Below are 22,079 nucleotides of genomic sequence, written 5' to 3'. Positions count from 1 at the left end.
CCAGAAGCAGGAAACTTCAGAACCTGGAGGCAACTATTTAGCACTTGGAATAATTACGGATGAGTCCTGTTTCATGTGATTCCCCCACAGATTTAAGTGTATGGAAATCTGAAAAAGTGAAAGGAAGACTGTCTCATAATAGTCCTAATCAGCTTGAGCACTGTTCACACCTTTTAGTCACACAGTAAATAACATGTATAAATATTCATGAGCTCGTTGAATTCAACCAGAGGGAAAACAGGGACTATTAACAGTAGGCGGTGATATAACTGATGCCCAAGCATCTCTGGTATATCAAAGAGGAGACTCTTATGCCGTGTTATCCGGTTACTTGCTCATTAGCAAGGGTCGGGTGTGGGGTGGGAACTTGCTGGAATGTTTTCACTGTATCAGAATTCAAGCTTCTGTCATTTATATTAACCAGAGAGCCATAGAGAAGCAGCTTTAGCTTTGTGAAAACAAGCTAGAGAAACAAAACTAGAGAAGTGTAGATCTCCAGGCTGTGTACCCAGCAACCCGACTTGGAATGATGTTTAAAGAAAATATTTATTGTTGTTTCTTTAAAGATTTGTTTTACGTTGAGGCTAATGGTTTGTGTAAGCCATCTTCATGTTTTCTCACTGAAATCTAGAAGCTGAGTTGGACAAAAGGCATAACATAAAATTGTAGGTGCTCATTAATAAGGCATACTGCAAAACAGAAAATTCCAGAATCTTATATTTCTCAAGTTTTTCCCCAAAGTCTTCAGTTCTATAATATGTAAGCATTATATGAAAGAACATTTATGTTGGAATTATAAGATGCTTCTGCTTTTTTGGAGATGGGTCCAAAAAATAAGCATGTACTTATTATTTATTAAGTATTTTTTCTTCTATGTGCATAGTCTGTACTCAGGCAAGGAGGAGGAAACATTTGTTCAGCTAGGTGAATTTGTTCTGGTAAGAGAAGGTGAGGTCTTTCTGAGGCTGGCCTCCCTTTCTTCATGTACAGTTCCACCACATTATAAAAGGACACACGTACAGCTTTGTGTTTCTTTAGGTTTTCAGAAAGCGCTACCTGGATAGGTTCCATCTGACCTTATGCTTGGCTTAAATATTAAGCTTAATTACTTAGGCTATTTCAAGGGAAGCACTCAGCTGTCAAGGTGGTTCTTGACTTACACAGGTTTTCAATTTAAAGCAATCTACAGTCATTAACTCTCCCTGCCTCACCATAACTTTCATCAGGTTGAAAAGCAGACAGTGACATTTTAAATTGGAAAAGGAAGGGGCAGGGATGAGAGAGGTGCAGGAGGCTGTTGCGATGTGACCTAGTTGTTAACAGCAAAAGAGACTGAGTTAAAACTCACCGCTCCCCCACTCCTGCACTATTCCGTTTGGGTCTTTAAAGATAAACTGCAAAGAAAATTGACAGGCCCTGAAGCTCCTTGATGTGACTTGTGTGATCTCTTTGGCTTTCAACGTATAGATGACTAACCCATTCCTCATCGCCACAAAAAATTAAGAGGGAAGAATGGGTCTGCTATGAGAAAGCTCCACTTTCTCAGTGAACAAATATTACTAAGTTTCACACTAGATGCTTGCTTTGGTGGTCAGGGATGGAGAGCCCATCAGTTCATCGTCCTCCTCAGGGTCTCAGGAGCCAGATCTTCAGCTAGTTAGGTTAGGATTCCTCTAAATGTGCCTGCCTGAGAACCACAGCATTCTCAAAGCAGGACATGCTGCATGGCTCAATCTTAAGGGCAATAAACAGGCTTCAGAGAAATTAAGTGATGTGCTGAAAGTCACTCAGTTGTTTCATGAGAGAGTCAGGACAACTACCATCCTGACTACCATATGATATGATAACTAGCATCCATTCAGTACGTAACACATGTCAGACAGTTTTATGAACATTATCTCTCTTCATTACACCAAGCTGAATCATTAAATCTCTCCAGTTAGTAGAGGAGGAAACTCAGAGAGGTTAAGCAATTTGTGTTCATGATGTCTTGATGTACATTTTACATGGGGATATTTTGACACAGAGGTTGTTTTTATATTTGCACCTCTACAGTGCTCTTAAACCATGTACACTTCAGCTTAAAATATCACCTAATAATGAGCTTCACAAACATCCTCACTCCACCCCTGCTCATCCTTACTGGATGAGGTTCAGGATTGGGGGTTGCCAAGGATGGATAAGATCAAGAATAAATTAAAAGTTGGGTTGGGGTTAGGAGCCAGGAATGGGGTGAGGGCAAGGATTGAGTAAATTCAGGGATGGGGTGAGGGTCAAATTGAAGGTGAGATCATGGATGGAATGGGGCAAAGTTTCCTAATGTGCACTTTCTTTCATATTAATTTTTCAAAAAACCACTGAAAAGTGTAATTTACTTTTAGACTGTCTCAAAATTTATTTTTCCTTTTCCCTACTTTCTATAATTGAGGTTTCTGGATTTCTGAAGTAGAGCTCCCTTCACTGCAATGTTCCACCTCGTGCTTAGCATGTTATTTGTTTCCCTAAACCTCCAACAACAATACAAGGAGACCCATGGATTCAGAGGCAGAAAGCCTTGTAAAAACCCAGCAAGCTATGGCTTCAACTGAGGCTCACAGAGATTCAGTAACTTCCCCAAGGATGTGAAATTGTCTCCTCAGAGTAATGAGAGAGCAAGGGTGGTCTGCCTCCTAAGACCAAGGTCATTCCAGTCCCAGTTGTCCTACCTCCTCCTCTGTAATCCATGCAAGGAACAGTCTCCCTCCCTGCAAGCTAGGCCTTGGTCTGCACGTTCTAGGTGGTCAGGCTGCAGGTGCTTTCTTTTAGCTGGCCCCTTCCCCACCTTCACTTGCCATGAGTGGCTGTTCTAGACAGTTTTTACCTCCCAGACCCACTCTCCACCTCTCCCCATCCCAGTTTGTGTCATGAGGAGGCTTATGGACTACAGTGACTGGTTTCCTTGGCTAAAGACAGTGGTAGAAGAGGCTGGGGTTGGGGGAGTGGAGAGGAGACTAAGGTCAGGTATTTACTTCCTGGCCCTCTCTCAGCCAGGTCACTGTGGCATGTATACGCCCCTAACCAAAGGCTCCAGCTCCTATTTTAATACCCTCCCCTGAAGTGAAAGGCAAAGGAAAAAAGGAAAAATATACATATCTGAATGCAGAATTCCAAAGAATAAAAAGGAGAGATAAGAAAGTCTTCTTAAGTGAACAATGCAAAAATGTAGTTGAAAACAACAGAATGGGAAAGACTAGAGATCTCTTCAAGAAAATCAGAGATATCAGCGGAACATTTCATGCAAAGATGGGCACAATAAAGGACAGAAATGGTATGGACCTAACAGAAGCAGAAGATATATTAAGAAGAGGTGGCAAGAATACACAGAAGAACTATACAAAAAAGATCTTAGTGACCTGGATAGCCATGATGGTGTGATCACTCACCTAGAGCCAGACATCCTGAAAGTCTGGAGTGTGAAGTCAAGTAGACCTTAGGAAGCATCACTACAAACAAAGCTAGTGGAGGTGATGGAATTCTAACTAAACTATTTCAAATCCTAAAAGACAATGCTGTGAAAGTGCTGCACTCGATATGCCAGCAAATTTGGAAAACTCAGCAGTGGCCACAGGACTGGAAAAGATCAGTTTTCATTCCAATCCCAAGGAAAGACAATGCCAAATAATGTTCAAACTACTTCACAATTGCACTCATATCACTAACAAGGTCATGCTCAAAATCTTTCAAACTAGGCTTCAACACTACATGATCCAAGAACTTCCAGATGTACAAGCTGGTTTTTGAAAAGGCAGAGGAACCAAAGATCAAATTGCCAACATCTGTTGGATCATCAAAAAAGCAACAGAGTTCCAGAAAAACATCTACTTCTGCTTCATTGACTATGCTAAAGACTTTGACTATGTAGATCACAACAAACTATGGAAAATTCTTAAAGAGATGGGAATACCAGACTGTCTTACCTGCCTGCCTTATGAGAAACCTGTATGCAGGTCAAAATGCAATAGTTAGAACCAGACGAGGAACAACAGACTGGTTCCAAATTGGGAAAGGAGTATGTCAAAGCTATATATTTTCATCCTGCTTACTTACCTTATATGCTGAATATATCATGTGAAATGCTGGGCTGGATGAATCACAAGCTGGAATCAAGATTGTCAGGAGAAATATCAATAACCTCAGCTGTGCAGATGACACCACCCTTATGGCAGAAATCAAAGAGGAAGTAAAGATCCTCTTGATGAAGGTGAAAGAGGAGAGTTAAAAAGCTGGCTTAAAACTCAACACTCAATAAATGAAGATCATTGCATCCAGTCTCATCCCATCATGGCAAATAGATAGGGAAACAATGGAAACAGTGATAGACTTTTTTTTTTTTCCTTGAGCTCCAAAATCAGTGTGGATGGTGACTATAGGCATGAAATTAAAAGATGCTTACTCTTTGGAAGAAAAGCTATGACAAACCTAGACAGCATATGAAAAAGAGAGACATTACTTTCCTGACAAAGGTCCATATACTCAAAGCTATGGTTTGTCCAGTAGCCATGTACGGCTGTAAAGATTGAGCACTGAAGAACTTGTGCCTTTGACCTGTGCTGTTGGAGAGGACTCTTGAGAATCCCTTGGACTGCAAGGAGATCAAACCAGTCAATCCTAAAGGAAGTCAGTCCTGAATATTCATTGGAAGGAGTGATGCTGAAGCTGAAGCACAAATACTTTGGCCACCTGATATGAAGAACTGACTCATTGGAAAAGACCCTGTTGCTGGGAAAGACTGAAGACAGGAGGAGAAGGGGACGGCAGAGGATGAGATAGTTGGATGGCATCACCGACTCAATGGACATGAGTTTGAGCAAGCTCCTGGAGATGATGAAGGACAGGGAAACCTAACGTGCTACAGTCCATGGGGTTGCAAAGGGTCAGACATAACTGGGTGACTGGACAACAAAGGCAGTAGTGGAAGATGCCAAGGCAGAAGGAGACTAAGGTCAGGTATTTACTTCCTTGCCCTCTCTCAACCAGGTCACCATGGCATGTTTACATCCCTAACCAAAGGCTCCAGCTCCTATTTGAATGCCTTTTCCTGTGCCTCCCTGGGTTCTAGGAGTGGCTCTCTCCATGTTTCCCTTTGAGCTAAGGTGTGCTTCCTTAGCGTAGGTAATGTCTCCTTCACTTTACCTGCCCTGAGATATTGCAGTATTTCTGTTGCTTCCTTAGATCACACCTCTGTAAAGAGTTTCTTGAAAATTCTCCTCAGGCTGTTTGAGTGTGCTATCCATTCTCTGCCCAAACTGTTTCCTCTTTCTTTTTAACTAAAACCAGGTGGTTAAAAGGCATATTATTCAACCCAATATTTAAAGGAGACTTATATAAAAGGAGGTATCATCATAAATCTTAATAATTTCTTGAAAAGTTTTGGGAGTTTGCTAAGCTGTGACCTGCTACTGTCCTTTTCCTCATTTGTAAATAACAGATTTCGTAAATCCTGGAACCCTTAAATTCAGCGGCTCAAAAAAAAATTACATTTTGGGGGGCCTGAGTCAGAGTAAAATGAAGGAAATTTTATACTTCCATACTTTTTTCCTGTGGAATTGATTGACAATGAGTCTACTGTGGGCAGAGGCACAGCTGTGCTAGGAGGACCATGAAGAAACATCTGAGGTCAATTTAAAATTCTTCTCTGAAAATTGCTGGAGTTTGGTCTGCAGAATTGGACCTGCAATTTTCTAGGTGACTCTGGGGAGCAGATAAAGCCCTAGAATTAAAAACAAAAAACAAAAAACAACAATTTATTCTCTAGAGAGATTGCCGCTGGACAGCTCTAGGATTGCCAAGAGATAAAGGGTGAATAGATCAAGGCTCTCACAGGGGATCAAGTATTCATGTCCAACTGTGAGAAATAGGTGGAAGAAAGCATGCTAGGAGACCATATATTGTTAGTATTCATTTGCCAAATGAGGATTTTTTTTTTCAGAGTGAAATTGTTTAATGACTTTGTGGTAACAGACGTGGACTAGGACTGTACCTGGAAAATGGGAGGTCAGAGGAATGTCCTTCTTAAGAGCACCTGTTGGGAGAGGTACCCTCCAGAACATTCCTGCTTCTGCTGTGCTGTGCTCTGCACCCCTCCCCCTGGGGGAGTGAAGGAAGAGGGATGTGTTCATTAAACCAGGAGTCCCCAACCTCTGGGATTTAGTGCCTGATGATCTGAGGTGGAGCTGATGTAATAATAATAGGAATAAAGTGCACAATAAATGTAATGCCCTTGAATCATCCCCAAACCATCCCCCTACCCAGGGCCATGGAAAAATTGTCTCCCATGAAATAGGTCCCTGGTGCCAAAAAGGTTGGGAACCACTGCATTAAACTACTACTTTATTAACTCCTTACAAAAAGTTACTGAAGAGATGAAGAAGCTGAGACTAAGGTGGGTTCATGATTTTTCCAAGGCATATAGATGGTACAGGCAGGCTTCAAATATGGTCGGTCTGATTTCAAATCCAGTCCTACTTTCTTCACACTAATAGCCCAGACTGTATGACATTTGAGGCAAAAGGGATGGCAAGGAAAGTGCCAACAAGCATGCTTCCTTCTTCTGACCTTTTCTAGAGAAAGCGAACCCCTTCCCCACCTCAAAACAGCAGGTGGAGACCCAAGGATTGAGTAAAAGAATATACAGCAGGCAGAGGGCCTTCACAGAGGAGACCAAGCTCAGCCAATGAGCTGAACATGGATTTCATTGAATTACATTGTACCTTTAGGTTCTGTGAGGGTGACATCCTGAAATTCTGTCCTAGGTTCTTCAAGACAAACATGCCAGTCAGTGCCCAAGGATATGCTCTGCTGTTTAAATGCACACAGGTGAGCATCCCTGCACAGCAGCGTGTTACTGAACAGACCAGAATAGGCCTTACTTCAGACCACCATCTTGAGAAAAAAGTGCTCCCTGTGTGTCCTTAACATTCCCCGAGGCTGGAGGTGGCCCCCCTAACTCTACACCCACATGGATGTTATCAGAATCTTCCTTTATTTCTGTCTCTGAAGTTCCAATTAAGGGTACACTTCTCTTCCATTCTCCTCATTCCTACCCCTCACCTACTTCAAATTCAGCAGACCTGGAAAGCCAGCCCAGGGTTGTCTTAATAACCATAACTTGATCCTGACATCAGCCTCTTATCCAATTGCTTCCAGCTCACTACATCTAGAGTTTCCCAAATGCCTCTCCCTGAATTTGTTCCATTAAAAAACCATGGTTGAAAATTGATGTGGTATATTTTGGGTGCATCAGCTGAACAGTTCATGGTTTTTCTGATTTTTTGTTTTTCAAAACCCGTCTTCTTTTTTGCCCACACTTAATTTGGTTTTGTTTGAAATTTCTGATAAATCCATAAAGCCCTGGAACAGTTATGATGAAATCTCATCATCCTTAAGGATGTAAGTTACTTTGTGGTTATCACATTTGGGTATAGGCTCACTATTTTACATGCGTTGTCTGCCCTAATTTTCACCACAGTCCTATGAAGTAGACATTTTCACCCCACTTTGTAAAAGCTGAGGCTAGGAATGGACAAGTAACATGTTTAATATCACTTAGATGGTAGTTTTCAAACCTAGAGCTGTCTCCAAAGCCCATGCTTTCAACCATTATGCTTTATAGTAAATATATTAAGCATTCTCATCTCCGGATGACATAAAGAAAGACCATGATCACTATATCAAAGCTGGGAGGGTACTTGCAGATGATTATATCCAAATACCTCATTGTACTGATGACTAGAAGCAGGTAGGATGGGAGAAGGTGTAAAACAGGTGGTTGGTTGTCTACTTAGCATCTATTCTCCTGAATCATTCTTCCTAAGGGAACCCTGTTTTCATTTAGGTCTTCTCTATGGGACTATGTATTGCCAGGGAAGCTGCCCCCTTACTAGTCCTAAGGGATGAGTCATGGGTGGCTAATCTATCATGGTAATCTCATTCTCCTCACCATTGATTGCTTAAACATGGACAGATGACACAATTTTTGGCCAATGAATTTGAAGAAATCTACTGGAGAGTTTCTGGGAAGGTTTCCCCACTCCTAGAAAGAGCTGTAGGAATCTAAAGATATCTATGAACCCCAGGAAATGCTCCTGATGGAAGGAGAGGAAGTATTAATACTTCTATTTACTATGCCAAGTTTTTTTCCCTAGGTCTTTCCATAAATGTTCTCTTATTCTCAAAACAAAATGACAAGTTATGTTTTATTGACTTCCCTTGTGGCTCAGATGGTAAAGTGTCTGCCTACAATGTGGGGGACCCAGGTTCAATCCCTGAGTCGGGAAGATCTGCTGGAGAAGGAAATGACTGCCCACTCCAGTATTCTTGCCTGGAAAATCCCATGGACAGAAGAACCTGGTAGGCTACAGTTCATGGGCTCACAAGAGTCAAACATGACTTAGGGACTTCACTTTCACTTCACTTTCATATCCATTCATGAATGAAGAAACTCAGGCCTAGGAATAGTTAAGTCACTCAGTGATTAATTGGTAGAGCCAGTATGCAAGTCCTAAAGTGTATGGCTTCAAATCTATTACGTTTTGTGTTAGATATTTCACACTGGAATTAGATTTATGTTAGTGGTTATGAGTCTATGTATGTTTCCCTCTATGTGTCCAAGTGGAGTTAGGTTCTGAGTCTGAAGAGCCCTGTACCCTGAGAGGCTCGTCCTGGGAGCCAGATTGTCCATCCAGCTGATGTCTTGGTCTCATGGTCCTCTGAAATGGCACAACCTAGAGATGTGCTTGTGATCAGAGAGGTGCAAATCATTCCATATTGCTGGCTTTGGGGACATGATGGGGAGGCTCCCTTCATCTTATCTAATGTCTTGCTGTTAGCTTTGATCACTTGGAGATTTTGGCTTGAATTAGCCCTGGTCACAAGTGGTAGGAAATGCCAAATGATTGTTGCTTTACACAATTTAAGTGATCAGCTTGTTTATTTTCTTGGTTGAATTAATTCAGCTGACCAAACCAAGTTTTATTTCTTTTAGCTTCTTCTAAAGTGAAAATGACAGGGAGGCCTGGCATGCTGTGATTCATGGGGTCGCAAAGAGTCAGACATGACTGAGTGACTGAACTGAACTGAACTGAAAGTGAAAATATCTCCAAATAAATATAAAAATTCTTGCCTTACAGGGTTGTAGTGAGAACCAATGAGTTAATGTCCCAAATACAGTTTTTGTCACATGGTAAGAAACAGAGCATGCTAGTTTTCTAATTCCTTAGTTTCCTGCTTCCTTCCTTTAAATCTTTACTCAGTGACTGTCTTCTCAATAAGCTGCTGCTGCTGCTGCTGCTGCCAAGTCGCTTCAGTCGTGTCCGACCCTGTGCGACCCCATAGACGGCAGCCCACCAGGCTCCCCCATCCCTGGGATTCTCCAGGCAAAAACACTGGAGTGGGTTGTCATTTCCTTCTCCAATGCATGACAGTGAAAAGTGAAAGTGAAGTCGCTCAGTTGTGTCTGACTCTTAGCGACCCCATGGACTACAGCCCACCAGGCTCCTCCACCCATGGGATTTTCCAGGCAAGAGTACTGGAGTGGGGTGCCATTGCCTTCTCCGTTTCAATAAGCTATGCGATCATAAAGAGAGATAGAAGAGGGCAGCAGAGGATGAGATAGATAGCATCACTGACTCAATGGACATAAATTTGAGCAAACTCCGGGAAATAATAAAGGACAGAGAAGCCTAGTGTGCTGCAGTCCATGGGGTCACAAAAAGTCAGACACCACTTAGTGGCTGAACAACAACAGTGATTCAGATTGCATCAGGGATTGTGGGAAGGCTCTGAAGAAGGGGGATTTCAGCTGAGAGTTTATAATGAGAAGGCACTTAGCAGGGTTAATGTTGGGAGGGTGGGGGGAGGAATAGTAATTAGGAAGAAAGGTGCAACAGCATGTGCCAAGACCTTAAGGCAGGAAAGCCACTGATGTATCTCCATCTGAAATGACCATCTTGGTGGGGCTGTAATGAGCCAGGAGGAAAGTGGCATGAATGAGGCTGAGGAAATAGGCAGGGTCAAGCATCTCAGGGCATTGCAGGGCATGTTCAGCATTTCAGATGGTTCCTTAATTAACATGGAAGCCACCGCAGGCTTAAGTAGGAACGGGATCTGCCTTGTGGAAAACACACTGGAGAAAGGCAGGCATGAAAACAGAGAGACTAGTGAGGAGACTTTTGCAGTGGTTCAGGTGAGGTGTCAAACAGGAAGGTAGATACATGGTTCTAGAGCTCAGAAGAAGAGTCATTGTTTAAATACAAATTCGAGAGTTGTTGGTGAAGAGAGGCTCTTGGGAGTCATTATTATCAGCTTTAGATTTTTTTTTAAAATGTCAGGCTGACCTTGTACTGTTTTATTTGCCTTCTCTTTTAAATACTGGAGTCTGGCTCTTATTACGCTCTTTTAGTCTCCTATCTTAATTATCCAATCTCTGACTCAGTTTGCAGTTTTCTTTCTAATTATATCATAAAGGCAGAGTGTTATGATAGAAAGATGTATTTTCTGGTTATTTGTGTGCCTTGGGCAAATCACTTAGGATCTCTGCATATTAGCTTCCTATACATGAAAGAAGTGAGTTGATTGTTTTCAGTTGAAAAATATCTAGGATTATCTAAGAATTACCTGGTTATATCTGTTTCTCTAAGCAGGATCCGTCACTGGACCCCTGGAAAATTAGATCTTGAGGATATTTTGCGATCCACATCATGACCAGCAATTAACAGTTAAACCAAACACTGTTAATGTCAGTCTCAGATACTATTACTGTAATGCAGAATAGTATTTCTTCTGCATTTGTGGATATAATATGTAGGGAAAAGATAGAAATTCAGACATTTACTCATCAAAGTAGCATCACAGTTAAATCCAAGACAAATTTGTTGTACTGAAAATTCCTATTAGATAGTCATTCTTCAAGTGAAATTAGGAGTAATCTAAATATCATGGTCCCTGGAAAAGGAAATGAAAGCCCACCTAGTATTCTTGCCTGGGAAATCCCATGGACACAGGAACCTGGTGGGCTATGGTCCATAGAGTTGCAAAGAGTTGTACACAACTTAGCGACTAAACAGCAGTTGCAAATATCATGGTGAATCCTAGAAGATGTAATAGCCTAGATTATTGGCCACTGACACATATGACAGCATTTTCTAATATTCTTCAAGGTAAAGCTATACAAAGCATCAACATTATCAGCAGTTTCCCTCTTACCTCAGTGACAGCAAAACTTCTCTTGCCACAGGGAACCACCTTATACCACTTGTCATGTAGCACATCCATAAACCCGTGTGATTTGTATTGACGGATTAGCTCGGATATATTGGAGGTAAAAGGAGAGTTGGGAGGGAGACCAATGCCGTACCCTAGAAGAAAATACAATCTCAGATGAGTGTTTCACTTAAGAATTTCCTGAGTTGTTGCCACCACACCTGATATTGCTGTCAGACCTGGTAACAAGGACATAGTAAGCTTTCACCATCTTTCTCTCAAAGGACTCAGAAATGTCCTAGGTATGATTACCTTGGATCTGCTACTTCTCTGAGTAAAAGAGATGAGTCCAGAAAGGAGAGAAATGATTTGTGTACTGTGTAGTAGGGGCACATTGTATTCCAAGGCTTTCTGCCCTCCCCTTCAAGGTGTTTTTCAGAAGCCATCTTTCAGGTCTTTACTAGGGCTAGGATTCCCTATTTACTTCTCCCAGAAACCCTCATCTGGACCTTAAATACACAAAATAAGTAAATTACAATCCCTGGTCTATGAAATACTCTCATCATTGGTCATGCATAACCCTCTTTTACTTTTACTTTTAATAATAGAATGAGGCCTTGTGAATGTACAGTATAGCATAAATACTAAAACATCAACAAAAACTTGTCAAAAAAAAAGGAGCCTGGTAAAAACAAGTGTTGAAGCAAAACAAAAAAAGATCAGTAAGATCACTTATTCATTGCTTGTGGGAATGCAAATTGATGTACTCACTTTGGAAAACTGTTTGCTTTTACTTTATATAGCTGAAGATTTATATGCTCTAAGACAAACAACTTTAAATACATTCCTAAAGAACTCCTCCACAACTAGACCAGGAGATATGTTTAAGGATGTTCTTAGAGGCATTTTTTATAACAGCAAAAATTGGAAACAACCTAAATGTTAACAAGAGAATGAGTAAATAAATGTGAAATATTTATACAATGGAATGTTGTATAGTGTGAAACATATGAATGGTATGGAATAATATGGATGACTCTCAGCAACACTAAGTAAAAAGATCAGTCTCAGAAGATTGCAGCATGAATCCATTGTGTAAATGCAAAAACATTAAAAACAAACCAGTATATTTTTAGGAATTCATATATATGTGATAGAAGTATATTTAGAAAAAATCAAGAAAATGATAAACTAAATATCTGGGACAACAGTTATTCAAGGCAAGAGAGGCAGGGGAAAGGATGAAGGAGGAGCTTGAAGAAGATGTAATTTGTTGTCAGAGTTTTAATTAATTAGCTTTGACTCTGTATCTTCACTTGGTCTGGGGCTTTACTTGGTTTCCAAACTGTTACTTCACTGTTAATCTCATTGACAAGCTATGTGAAAGAGCTAATTACCTACATTTTGTCTTTAAATAATGGATTGTATAGTCGAAAAAAGATGTAGTGCAGTCAAGATGATTGAGGGAGACAAACTGAAAATATAGCTAGCTCTTTTTTTCACATGCAAAGACAAAAGGCTGTCAAGAATATAGAGGTGTACAGCAGAAACTAACACATTGTAAAGCAGTGATACTCCAATAAAAATTAATAAAATAATTTAAAAATGAAGGCAAAGAAACCAAGAAACAAAAAACATATGCACATAACTTTATATAAATAGATAGTCGGCAAGGACCTACTGTTTAGCATAGGGAACTCTACTCAATACTTTGTAATAACCTAGATGGGAAAAGAATCTGAAAAATAATAGATATATTTATCCATATAACTAAATCACTTTGCTATATACTTGAAATTAACACAACATTGTAAATCAACTATAATATAAAATAAAATTTTTTAAATGTTAAAAACATCCAAATTCATGGAAACAAATGTTTGCTATCATGTTTCCATCTTACAATTTATTTCCAAAGACATTAGTTTTTGTTCTTTTTTAAAATTGTAGATACACAAGCCCTTTTTAAAAATTGATTTATTTTTCATTGAAGGATAATTGCTTTACAGAATTTTGTTGTTTTCTGTCAAAACTCAACACAAATCAGCCATAGGTATACATATATCCCCTCCCTTTTGAAACACCTCCCATATCCCTCCCCATCCCACCCCTCAATGCTGATACAGAGCCCCTGTTTGAGTTTCCTAAGTCATACAACAAATTCCTGTTGGCTATCTATTTTACATATGGTAATATAAGCTCCCATGTTACTCTTTCCATACATCTCACTCTCTCCTCCCCTCTCCCCATGTCCATAAGTCTATTCTCTATGTCTGTTTCTCTATTGTTTCCCTGTAAATAAATTCTTCAGTACCATTTTTCTAGATTCTGTATATATGTGTTAGAATAAAATGTTTATCTTTCTCTTTCTGACTTACTTCACTCTCTATAATAGGTTCTAGGTTCATCCACCTCACCAGAACTGATGCAAATGCATTCTTTTTTATTGCTGAGTAATATTCCATTGTGTATATATACCGCAACTTCTTTATCCATTCATCTGTCCTTGGACATCTAGGATGATTCAGTGTTCTAGCTATTGTAAATAGTGCTGCAATGAACAATGAGATACTTGTGTCTCTTTCAATTTTGGTGTTCTCAGGGTATATGCCTAGGAGTGGGATTGTTGGGGCATATGATGGTTTTGAGGAATCTCCTCACCATCTTAATTTTTTGAGAAATCTCTATACCGTCTTCCATAGTGGCTGTCAGTTCAGTTCAGTTCAGTTGCCCAGTCGTGTCCAACTCTTTGCGACCCCATGAATCACAGCACGCCAGGCCTCCCTGTCCATCACCATCTCCCGGAGTTCACTCAGACTCATGTCCATCGAGTCAGTGATGCCATCCCACCATCTCATCCTCTGTTGTCCCCTTCTCCTCCTGTCCCCAATCCCTCTCAGCATCAGAGTCTTTTCCAATGAGTCAACTCTTTGCATCAGGTGACCAAAGTACTGGAGTTTCAGCTTTAGCATCATTCCTTCCAAAGAAATCCCCGGGTTGATCTCCTTCAGAATGGACTGGTTGGATCTCCTTGCAATCCAAGGGACTCTGAAGAGTCTACTCCAACACCACAGTTCAAAAGCATCAATTCTTCAGCACTCAGCTTTCTTCACAGTCCAACTCTCACATCCATACATGACCACAGGAAAAACCATAGTCTTGACTAGACGGACCTTTGTTGGCAAAGTAATGTCTCTGCTTTTGAATATACTATCTAGGTTGGTCATAACTTTTCTTCCAAGGAGTAAGTGTCTTTGAACTTCATGGCTGCAATCACCATCTGCAGTGATTTTGGAGCCCCCCAAAATAAAGTCTGACATTGTTTCCACTGTTTCCCCTTCTATTTCCCATGAAGTGATGGGACCAGATGCCATGATCTTTGTTTTCTGAATGTTGAACTTTAGGCCAACTTTTTCACTCTCCACTTTCATCAAGACGCTTTTTAGTTCCTCTTCACTTTCTGCCATAAGGGTGGTGTCATCTGCATATCTGAGGTTATTGATATTTCTCCTGGCAATCTTGATTCCAGCTTGTGTTTCTTCCAACCAGCGTTTCTCATGATGGACTCTGCATAGAAGTTAAATAAGCAGCATGACAATATACAGCCTTGACGTACTCCTTTTCCTATTTGGAACCAGTCTATTGTTCCATGTCCAGTTCTCACTGCTGCTTCCTGACCTGCATATAGGTTTCTCAAGAGGCAGGTCAGGTGGTCTGGTATTCCCATCCCTTTCAGAATTTTCCACAGTTTACTGTGATCCACACAGTCAAAGGCTTTGGCATAGTAGATGTATCAGTTTACATTCCCACCAATAATGCAAGAGTGTTCCCTTTTCTCCACACCCTCTCCAGCATTTATTGTTTATAGACTTTTTGATGAGGGCCATTCTGACTGGTGTGAGGTGATATCTCATTGTAGTTTTGATTTGCATTTCTCTAATAATGAGTGATGTTGAACAACTTTTCATGTGTTTGTTAGTTAACTGTATGTCTTCTTTGGAGAAATGTCTGTCTAGATCTTTCCCCACTTTTTGACTGGGTAGTTTGTTTTTCTGGTATTGAGTTCTATGAGCTGCTTGTATATTTTGGAAATTAATCCTTTGTCAGTTGTTTCATTTGGTATTATTTTCCCTCATTCTGAGGGTTGTCTTTTCACCTTGCTTATAGTTTCCTTTGCTGTGAAAAACTTTTAAGTTTAATCAGGTCCCACTTGTTTACTTTTGTTTTTATTTCCATTATTCTACGATGAGAATCGTAGAGGATCTTGCTTTGATTTATGTCATCGAGTGTTCTGCCTATGTTTTCCTCTAAGAGTTTTATAATCCATTTTGAGTTTATCTTTGAGTATGGTATTCTAATTTCATTCTTTTACATCTATCTGTCCAGTTTTCCCAGTACCATTTATGGAAGAGGCTATCTTTGACCCATTGTATATTCTTGCCTCCTTTGTCAAAATTAAGATACCCATAGGTGCATGGGTTTATTTCTGGGCTTTCTATCTTGTTCCATTGGTCTATATTTCTGTTTTTGTGCCAGTACCATACTGTCTTGATGACTGTAGCTTTGTAGTATAATCTGAAGTTAGGAAGGTTGATTCCCCCAGCTCCATTCTTCTTTCTCAATACTTTCTTGGCTATTTGGGGTCTTTTGTGTTTCCATATGAATTGTGAATTTTTTTTGTTCTAGTTCTGTGAAAAATGCCTTGGTAATTTGATAGGGATTGCATTAAATCTGCAGATTGCCTTTGGTACTACAGTCATTTTCACAATATTGGTTCTTCCTACCCAGGAACATGGCACATCTCTTTATCTGTTTATGTCATCTTTGATTTCTTTCATCAGTGTCGTATAATTTTCTGTGTACAGTTCTTCTGTCTCCTTAGGTAAGTTTACTCCTAGATATTTAATTATTTTTGTTTCAATGGTGAATGGGATTGATTTCTTAATTTCTCTTTCTGATTATTCATTGTTAGTACATAGAAATGCAAATGATTTCTGTGTATTGATTTTGTATCCTGCAACTTTGCTAAATTCACTGATTCGCTCTAGTAGTTTTCTGACAGTATCCTTAGGGTTTTCTACGAATACCAGACCACCTGACCTGCCTCTTGAGAAACCTATATGCAGGTCAGGAAGCAACAGTTAGAACTGGACATAGAACAACAGACTGGTTCCAAATAGGAAAAGGAGTACGTCAAGGCTGTATATTGTTACCCTGCTTACTTAACTTATATGCAGAGTACATCATGAGAAACGCTGGGCTGGAGGAAGTGCAAGCTGGAATCAAGATTGCCAGAAGAAATATCAATAACCTCATATATACAGATGACACCACCCTTATGGCAGAAAGGGAAGAAGAACTAAAGAGCCTCTTGATGAAAGTGAAACAGGAGAGTGAAAAAGTTGGTCTAAAGCTCAACATTCAGAAAACAAAGATCATGGCATACGGTCCCATCACTTCATGGGAAATAGATGGGGAAACAGTGGAAATAGTGGCTGACTTTATTTTTTGGGGGGGAAGGGGGCTTCAAAATCACTGCAAATGGTGAATGCAGCCATGAAATTAAAAGACGCTTACTCCTTGGAAGGAAAGTTATGACCAACCTAGACAGCATATTAAAAAGCAGAGACGTTACTTTGCCAACAAAGGTCCATCTAGTCAAGGCTATGGTTTTTCCGGTGGTCGTGTATGGATGTGAGAGTTGGACTGTGAAGAAAGCTGAGTGCTGAAGAATTGATGCTTTTGAACTGTGGTGTTGGAGAAGACTCAAGAGTCCGTTGGACTGCAAGGAGATCCAACCAGTCCATCCTAAAGTAGATCAGTCCTGGGTGTTCATTGTAAGGACTGATGTTAAAGCTGAAACTCCAATATTTTGGCCACCTGATGCGAAGAGCTGACTCATTTGAAAAGACCCTGATGCTAGGAAAGATTGAGGGCAGGAGGGGAAGGGGATGACAGAGGATGAAATGGCTGGATGGCATCACTGACTCAATGGACATGGGTTTGGGTAGACTCCAGCAATTGGTGATGGACAGGGAGGCCTGGCATGCTGTGGTTCATGGGGTCGCAAAGAGCTGGACACGACTGAGCGACTGAACTGAACTGAACTGATGTACAGTATTATGTCATCTGCAAACAGTGAGAGCTTTACTTCTTATTTTCTGACCTGGATTCGTTTTATTTCTTTTTCTTCTCTGATTGCTGAAGCTAGGACTTCCAGAACTATGTTGAATAATAGTGGTGAAAGGGGACAGCCTTGCCTTGTTCCTGATCTTAGGGGGAATGTTTTCAGTTTTTCACCATTGAGAATAATGTTTTCTGTTCAGTTCAGTTCAGTCACTCAGACGTGTCCGACTCTTTGCAACTCCATGAATTGCAGCACACTAGGCCTCCCTGTCCATCACCAACTCCTCAAGTTCACTCAAACTCATGTCCATCGAGTCAGCAATGCCATCTAGCCATCTCATCCTCTGTTGTCCCCTTCTCCTCTTGCCCCCAATCCCTCCCAGCATCAGGGTCTTTTCCAATGAGTCAACTCTTTTCATCAGGTAGCCAAAGTACTGGAATTTCAGCTTCATATATGGCCTTTACTATGTTTAGTTAGGTTCCTTCTAGGCCCAGTTTTTGAAGAGTTTTAATAATAAATGGGTACTGAATTTTTTCAAAGGCTCTTTCTGCATCTATTGAGATGATCAAATGATTTTTATCTTTCAGTTTGTTAATATGGTGTATCACATTGATTGATTTGTATATATATTGAAGAATCCTTGCATTCCTGGAATAAATCCAACTTGATCATGGTGTATGAGCTTTTTGATGTGTTGCTGAATTCTGTTTGCTGAAAATTTTTGAGTATTTTTGCATCTATTGGCCTGTAGTTTCCTTTTTTGTGTTGTTTTTGTCTGGTTTTGGTATCAGGGTGATGGTGGCCTCATAGAATGAATTTGGAAGTGTTCCTTCCTCTGCAAGTTTTTGAAAGAGTTTTAGAAGGATAGGCATTAGCTCTTCTCTAAACATTTGATTGGAGAAGGCAATGGCACCCCACTCCAGCACTCTTGCCTGAAAAATCCCATGGATGGAGGAACCTGGTACGTTGCAGTCCATGGTGTTGTGAAGAGTCGGACATGACTGAGCGACTTCACTTTCACTTTTCACTTTCACGCATTGAAGAAGGAAACGGCAACCCACTCCAGTGTTCTTGCCTGGAGAATCCCAGGGATGGGGGAGCTTGGTGGGCTGCCGTCTATGGGGTTGCATGGAGTCAGACAACTGAAGTGAGTTAGCAGCAGCAGCAGCAAACATTTGTTAGACTTCTCCTGTGAAGCCATCTTCTCCTGGGCTTTTGTTTTTTTGGGGGATTTTTGATCACAGCTTCCATTTCAGTGCTTGTAATAATTTCTATTTCTTCCTGGTTCAGTCTTGGAAGATTGAACTTTCCTAAGAATCTCTCCATTTCTTCCAGGTTATCTATTTTATTGCCATATAGTTGTTCATAATATCTCTTATAATCCTTTGTATTTGTGCATTGTCTGTTGGAATCTCTCCTTTTTCATTTCTAATTTTGTTGATTTGATTCTTCTCTCTTATCTTCTTAATGAGTCTTGCTAAAGGTTTGTCAATTTTGTTAATCTTCTCAAAGAACCATCTTCTAGTTTTATTAATCTTTACTATTGTTTCTTTCATTTCTTTTTCATTTATTTCTGCTTGGATCTTTATGATTTCTTTCCTTCTACTAATTTTTTTGTTTGGTTTTTAAATTTTGTTCTTCTTTTTCCAGTTGTTTTAGGTGTAAAGTTAGGTTGTCTATTCAATGTTTTTCTTGTTTCTTGAGGTGGGATTGTATTGCTATAAACTTCTCTCTTAGAACTGCTTTTGCTGCTTCCCATAGGTTTTGAGTTGTGGTGTTTTCATTGTCATTTGTTTCTAGAAATGTTCCAATTTCCCTTTTGATTTTTTCCAGTAACCTGTTGGTTATTTAGAAACAGATTGCTTAATCTCCATGTGTTCGTGTTTCTTACAGTTTTTTCTTGTAATTGATATCTAGTCTCATAGCATTGTGGTTGGAGAAGATAATGCTTGATACAATTTCAATTTTCTTAAATTTACTGAGGTTTCATTTGTGACCCAAGATATGATCTATCCTGGAGAATGTTCTATGTGCACTTGAGAAGAAGGTATATTCTTCTGCTTTTGGATGGAATGTCTTGAAGTTATCAATGAGATCCATCTCATCTAATGTATCATTTAAGACTTGATTTCCTTATTAATTTTGTATTTTGATGATCTGTCCATTGGTGTGAGTGAGGTGTTTAAGTCTCTTACCTTTATTGTGTTACTGTCAATTTCTCCTTTTATGTCTGTTAGTCTTATGTCTGTTATGTCCGTTGTCTTATGTATTGAAGTGCTTCTATGTTGGGTGCATAGATATTTCCAATTGTTATGTCTTCCTCTTGGATTGATCCCTTGATCATTATGTAGTATCCTTCCTTATCTCTTGTAAGTTCACTAATTTTAAGGTCTATTTTGTCTGATACAAGGATTGCTACTCCAGCTTTCTTTTGCTTCCCATTTACATGGAATATATTTTTCCATCCTCTCACTTTCAGTCCCTATGTGTCTTGAGGTCTGAAGTGGGTTTCTTGTAGACAGCATATATATGGGTCTTGTTTTGTATCCATTCAGCCAGTCTGTGTCTTTTCACTGGAGCATTTAATCCATTTACATTTAAAGTAATTATATATATATATATATATATATATATGTTCCTTTTGCCATTTTCTTAATTGTTTGGGGTTGATTTTGTAGATCTTTTTTCTTCTCTTGTATTTCTTGACTATATAAGTCCCTTTAATATTTGCTGTAAAGCTGGTTTGATAGTACTGAATTCTCTTAACTTTTGCTTCTCTGAAAAGCTTTTTTTTCTCCATCCATTTTGAATGAGATCCTTGCTGGTTACAGTAATCTTGGTTGTAGATTTTTCCTCTTTCAGTACTTTAAATATATCCTGCCATTCCCTTCTGGCCTGCAGATTTTTTGCTGAAAGATCAGCTGTTAAGCATATGGGGTTTCCCTTGTATATTACTCATTGCTTCTCCCTTGCTGCTTTTAGTATTCTTTGTGTTTAGTCTTTGTTAGTTTGATTAGTGTGTCTTAGAGTGCTTCTTCTTGGGTTTATCCTGTATGGGACTCTTTGTGCCTCTTGGACTTGATTGGCTATTTCCTTTTCCATATTGGGGAAAATTTCAACTATAATCTCTTCAAAAATTTTCTCATACCCTTTATTTTTCTCTTCTTCTTCTGGGACCTCTATAATTCAAATGTTGATGCTTTTGATATTGTCCCAGAGGTCTCTGGGACTGTCCTCAGTTCTTTTCATTCTTTCACTTTATTCTGCTCTTCAGAAGTTATTTCCACCATTTTATCTTCTAGCTCACTGATTTGTTCTGCTTCAGATATTCTGCTATTGATTCCTTCTAGAGTATTTTTAATTTTAGTAATTGTGTTGTTTGTCTCTATAAGTTTATTCTTTAATTCTTCTAAGTCTATGTTAATTGATTCTTGTATTTTCTCCATTTTGTTTTCAAGGTGTTTGATAATCTTTACTATCATTTTTATGAATTCTTTTTCAGATAGTTTGCCTATTTCCTGTTCATTTATTTGGACTTTGTGTTTCTAGTTTGTTTCTTCATTTGTGTAGTATTTCTCTGCCTTTTCATTATTATTATTTTTTTCTTTTAACTTATTGTGTTTGAGGTCTCCTTTTCCCAGGCTTCAAGAAAAGTTGAATTCTTTCCTTGAAGAAGGTCAAATTCTTTCTTCCTTTTGGTTTCTGCCCTCCTGAGATTGGTCCAGTGTTTTATGTAAGCTTCATCTAGGGTGAGATTTGTGCTGAGATTTTGTTTGTTTGTTTTTCCTCTGATGGGCAAGCTGAGTGAAGTGGTAATCCTGTCTGATGTTGACTGGCTTTGTATTTTTGTTTTGTTTGTTGTTTAGATGAGGAATCCTGCACAAAGTGTTACTGGTGGTTGGGTGATGTTGGAACTTTATTCAAGTGGTTTCCTTTGTGTGAGCTCTCCCTATTTGATACTCTCTAGGGCAACCCACTCTAGCACTCTTGCCTGGAAAATCCCATGGGTGGAGGATCCTGGTAGGCTGCAGTCCATGGGGTCGTGAAGAGTTGGACATGACTGAGCGACTTCACTTTCACTTTTCACTTTCATGCATTGGAGGAGGAAATGGCAACCCACTCCAGTGTTCTTGCCTGGAGAATCCCAAGGACAGCGGAGCCTTGTGGGCGGCTGTCTATGGGGTTGCATAGAGTCGGACACGATTGAAATGACTTAGCAGCAGTAGCAGTAGCAGCAGGGTTAGTTCTCTGGTAGTCTAGGGTCTTGGAATCAGTGCTCCCACTCTAAAGGCTCAGGGCTTGATTTCTGTTGCTCCTGGTAACAGTGTTAGGCTTTTTAGGGACCACCTAGTAAGGCAGCAGTCAAACAGGGCTGGTCTTCCTGGGGTGAGGAGTCCATCTCCAGCTCAGGACAGGGCAGTGACTTGGGTCTCTGGGCACATTGTGTCACTTCACTTGGGAAAACTTTGGTGCAGCTTTTCTGGTCACAGCTCAGGTTTTGTGATCTTAGCACATGAGAGTCCAGGTAGGTGAATTGAACTTCTCATTCTGGGCTCTGGTCATGTAATTCACTGCAGGAAAGTCAAGGCCATGTGTTCACTAGTCCGTCTCCTCCTCTGATTACACAAGCCCTTTTTAAAAAAATATATGAGGCTTGAGATTTGTGTATAACTAACAAAAGAGAAGAAATAAATAATACAGAAAAAAGTTTGCA

The 22,079-nt window shown here is 39.9% G+C and overlaps 1 protein-coding gene across 2 annotated transcripts in view; it reads right to left on the bottom strand.

The window, feature by feature from the left end:
* Positions 1-22,079, bottom strand: part of GRIN3A (glutamate ionotropic receptor NMDA type subunit 3A) — a 213,204-nt gene that overhangs the window by 48,203 nt on the left and 142,922 nt on the right. For both annotated transcript variants that reach the window (XR_011254220.1, XM_069575538.1), the window contains exon 6: positions 11,242-11,393. Coding sequence is in view for 1 of the 2 variants with exons in the window: in XM_069575538.1 (XP_069431639.1) it covers positions 11,242-11,393 (152 nt within the window). In the remaining variant the exon portion in view is untranslated. The remainder of the gene's footprint in view (positions 1-11,241; positions 11,394-22,079) is intronic.

The sequence above is a fragment of the Ovis canadensis genome, chromosome 2 (genome assembly GCF_042477335.2).
Source record: "Ovis canadensis isolate MfBH-ARS-UI-01 breed Bighorn chromosome 2, ARS-UI_OviCan_v2, whole genome shotgun sequence".
In the NCBI taxonomy this organism is placed as follows: Eukaryota; Metazoa; Chordata; class Mammalia; order Artiodactyla; family Bovidae; genus Ovis; species Ovis canadensis.
The sequence above is the reverse complement of the archived record's forward strand: the minus strand, read 5'-3'. Positions and strand labels throughout refer to the sequence as shown.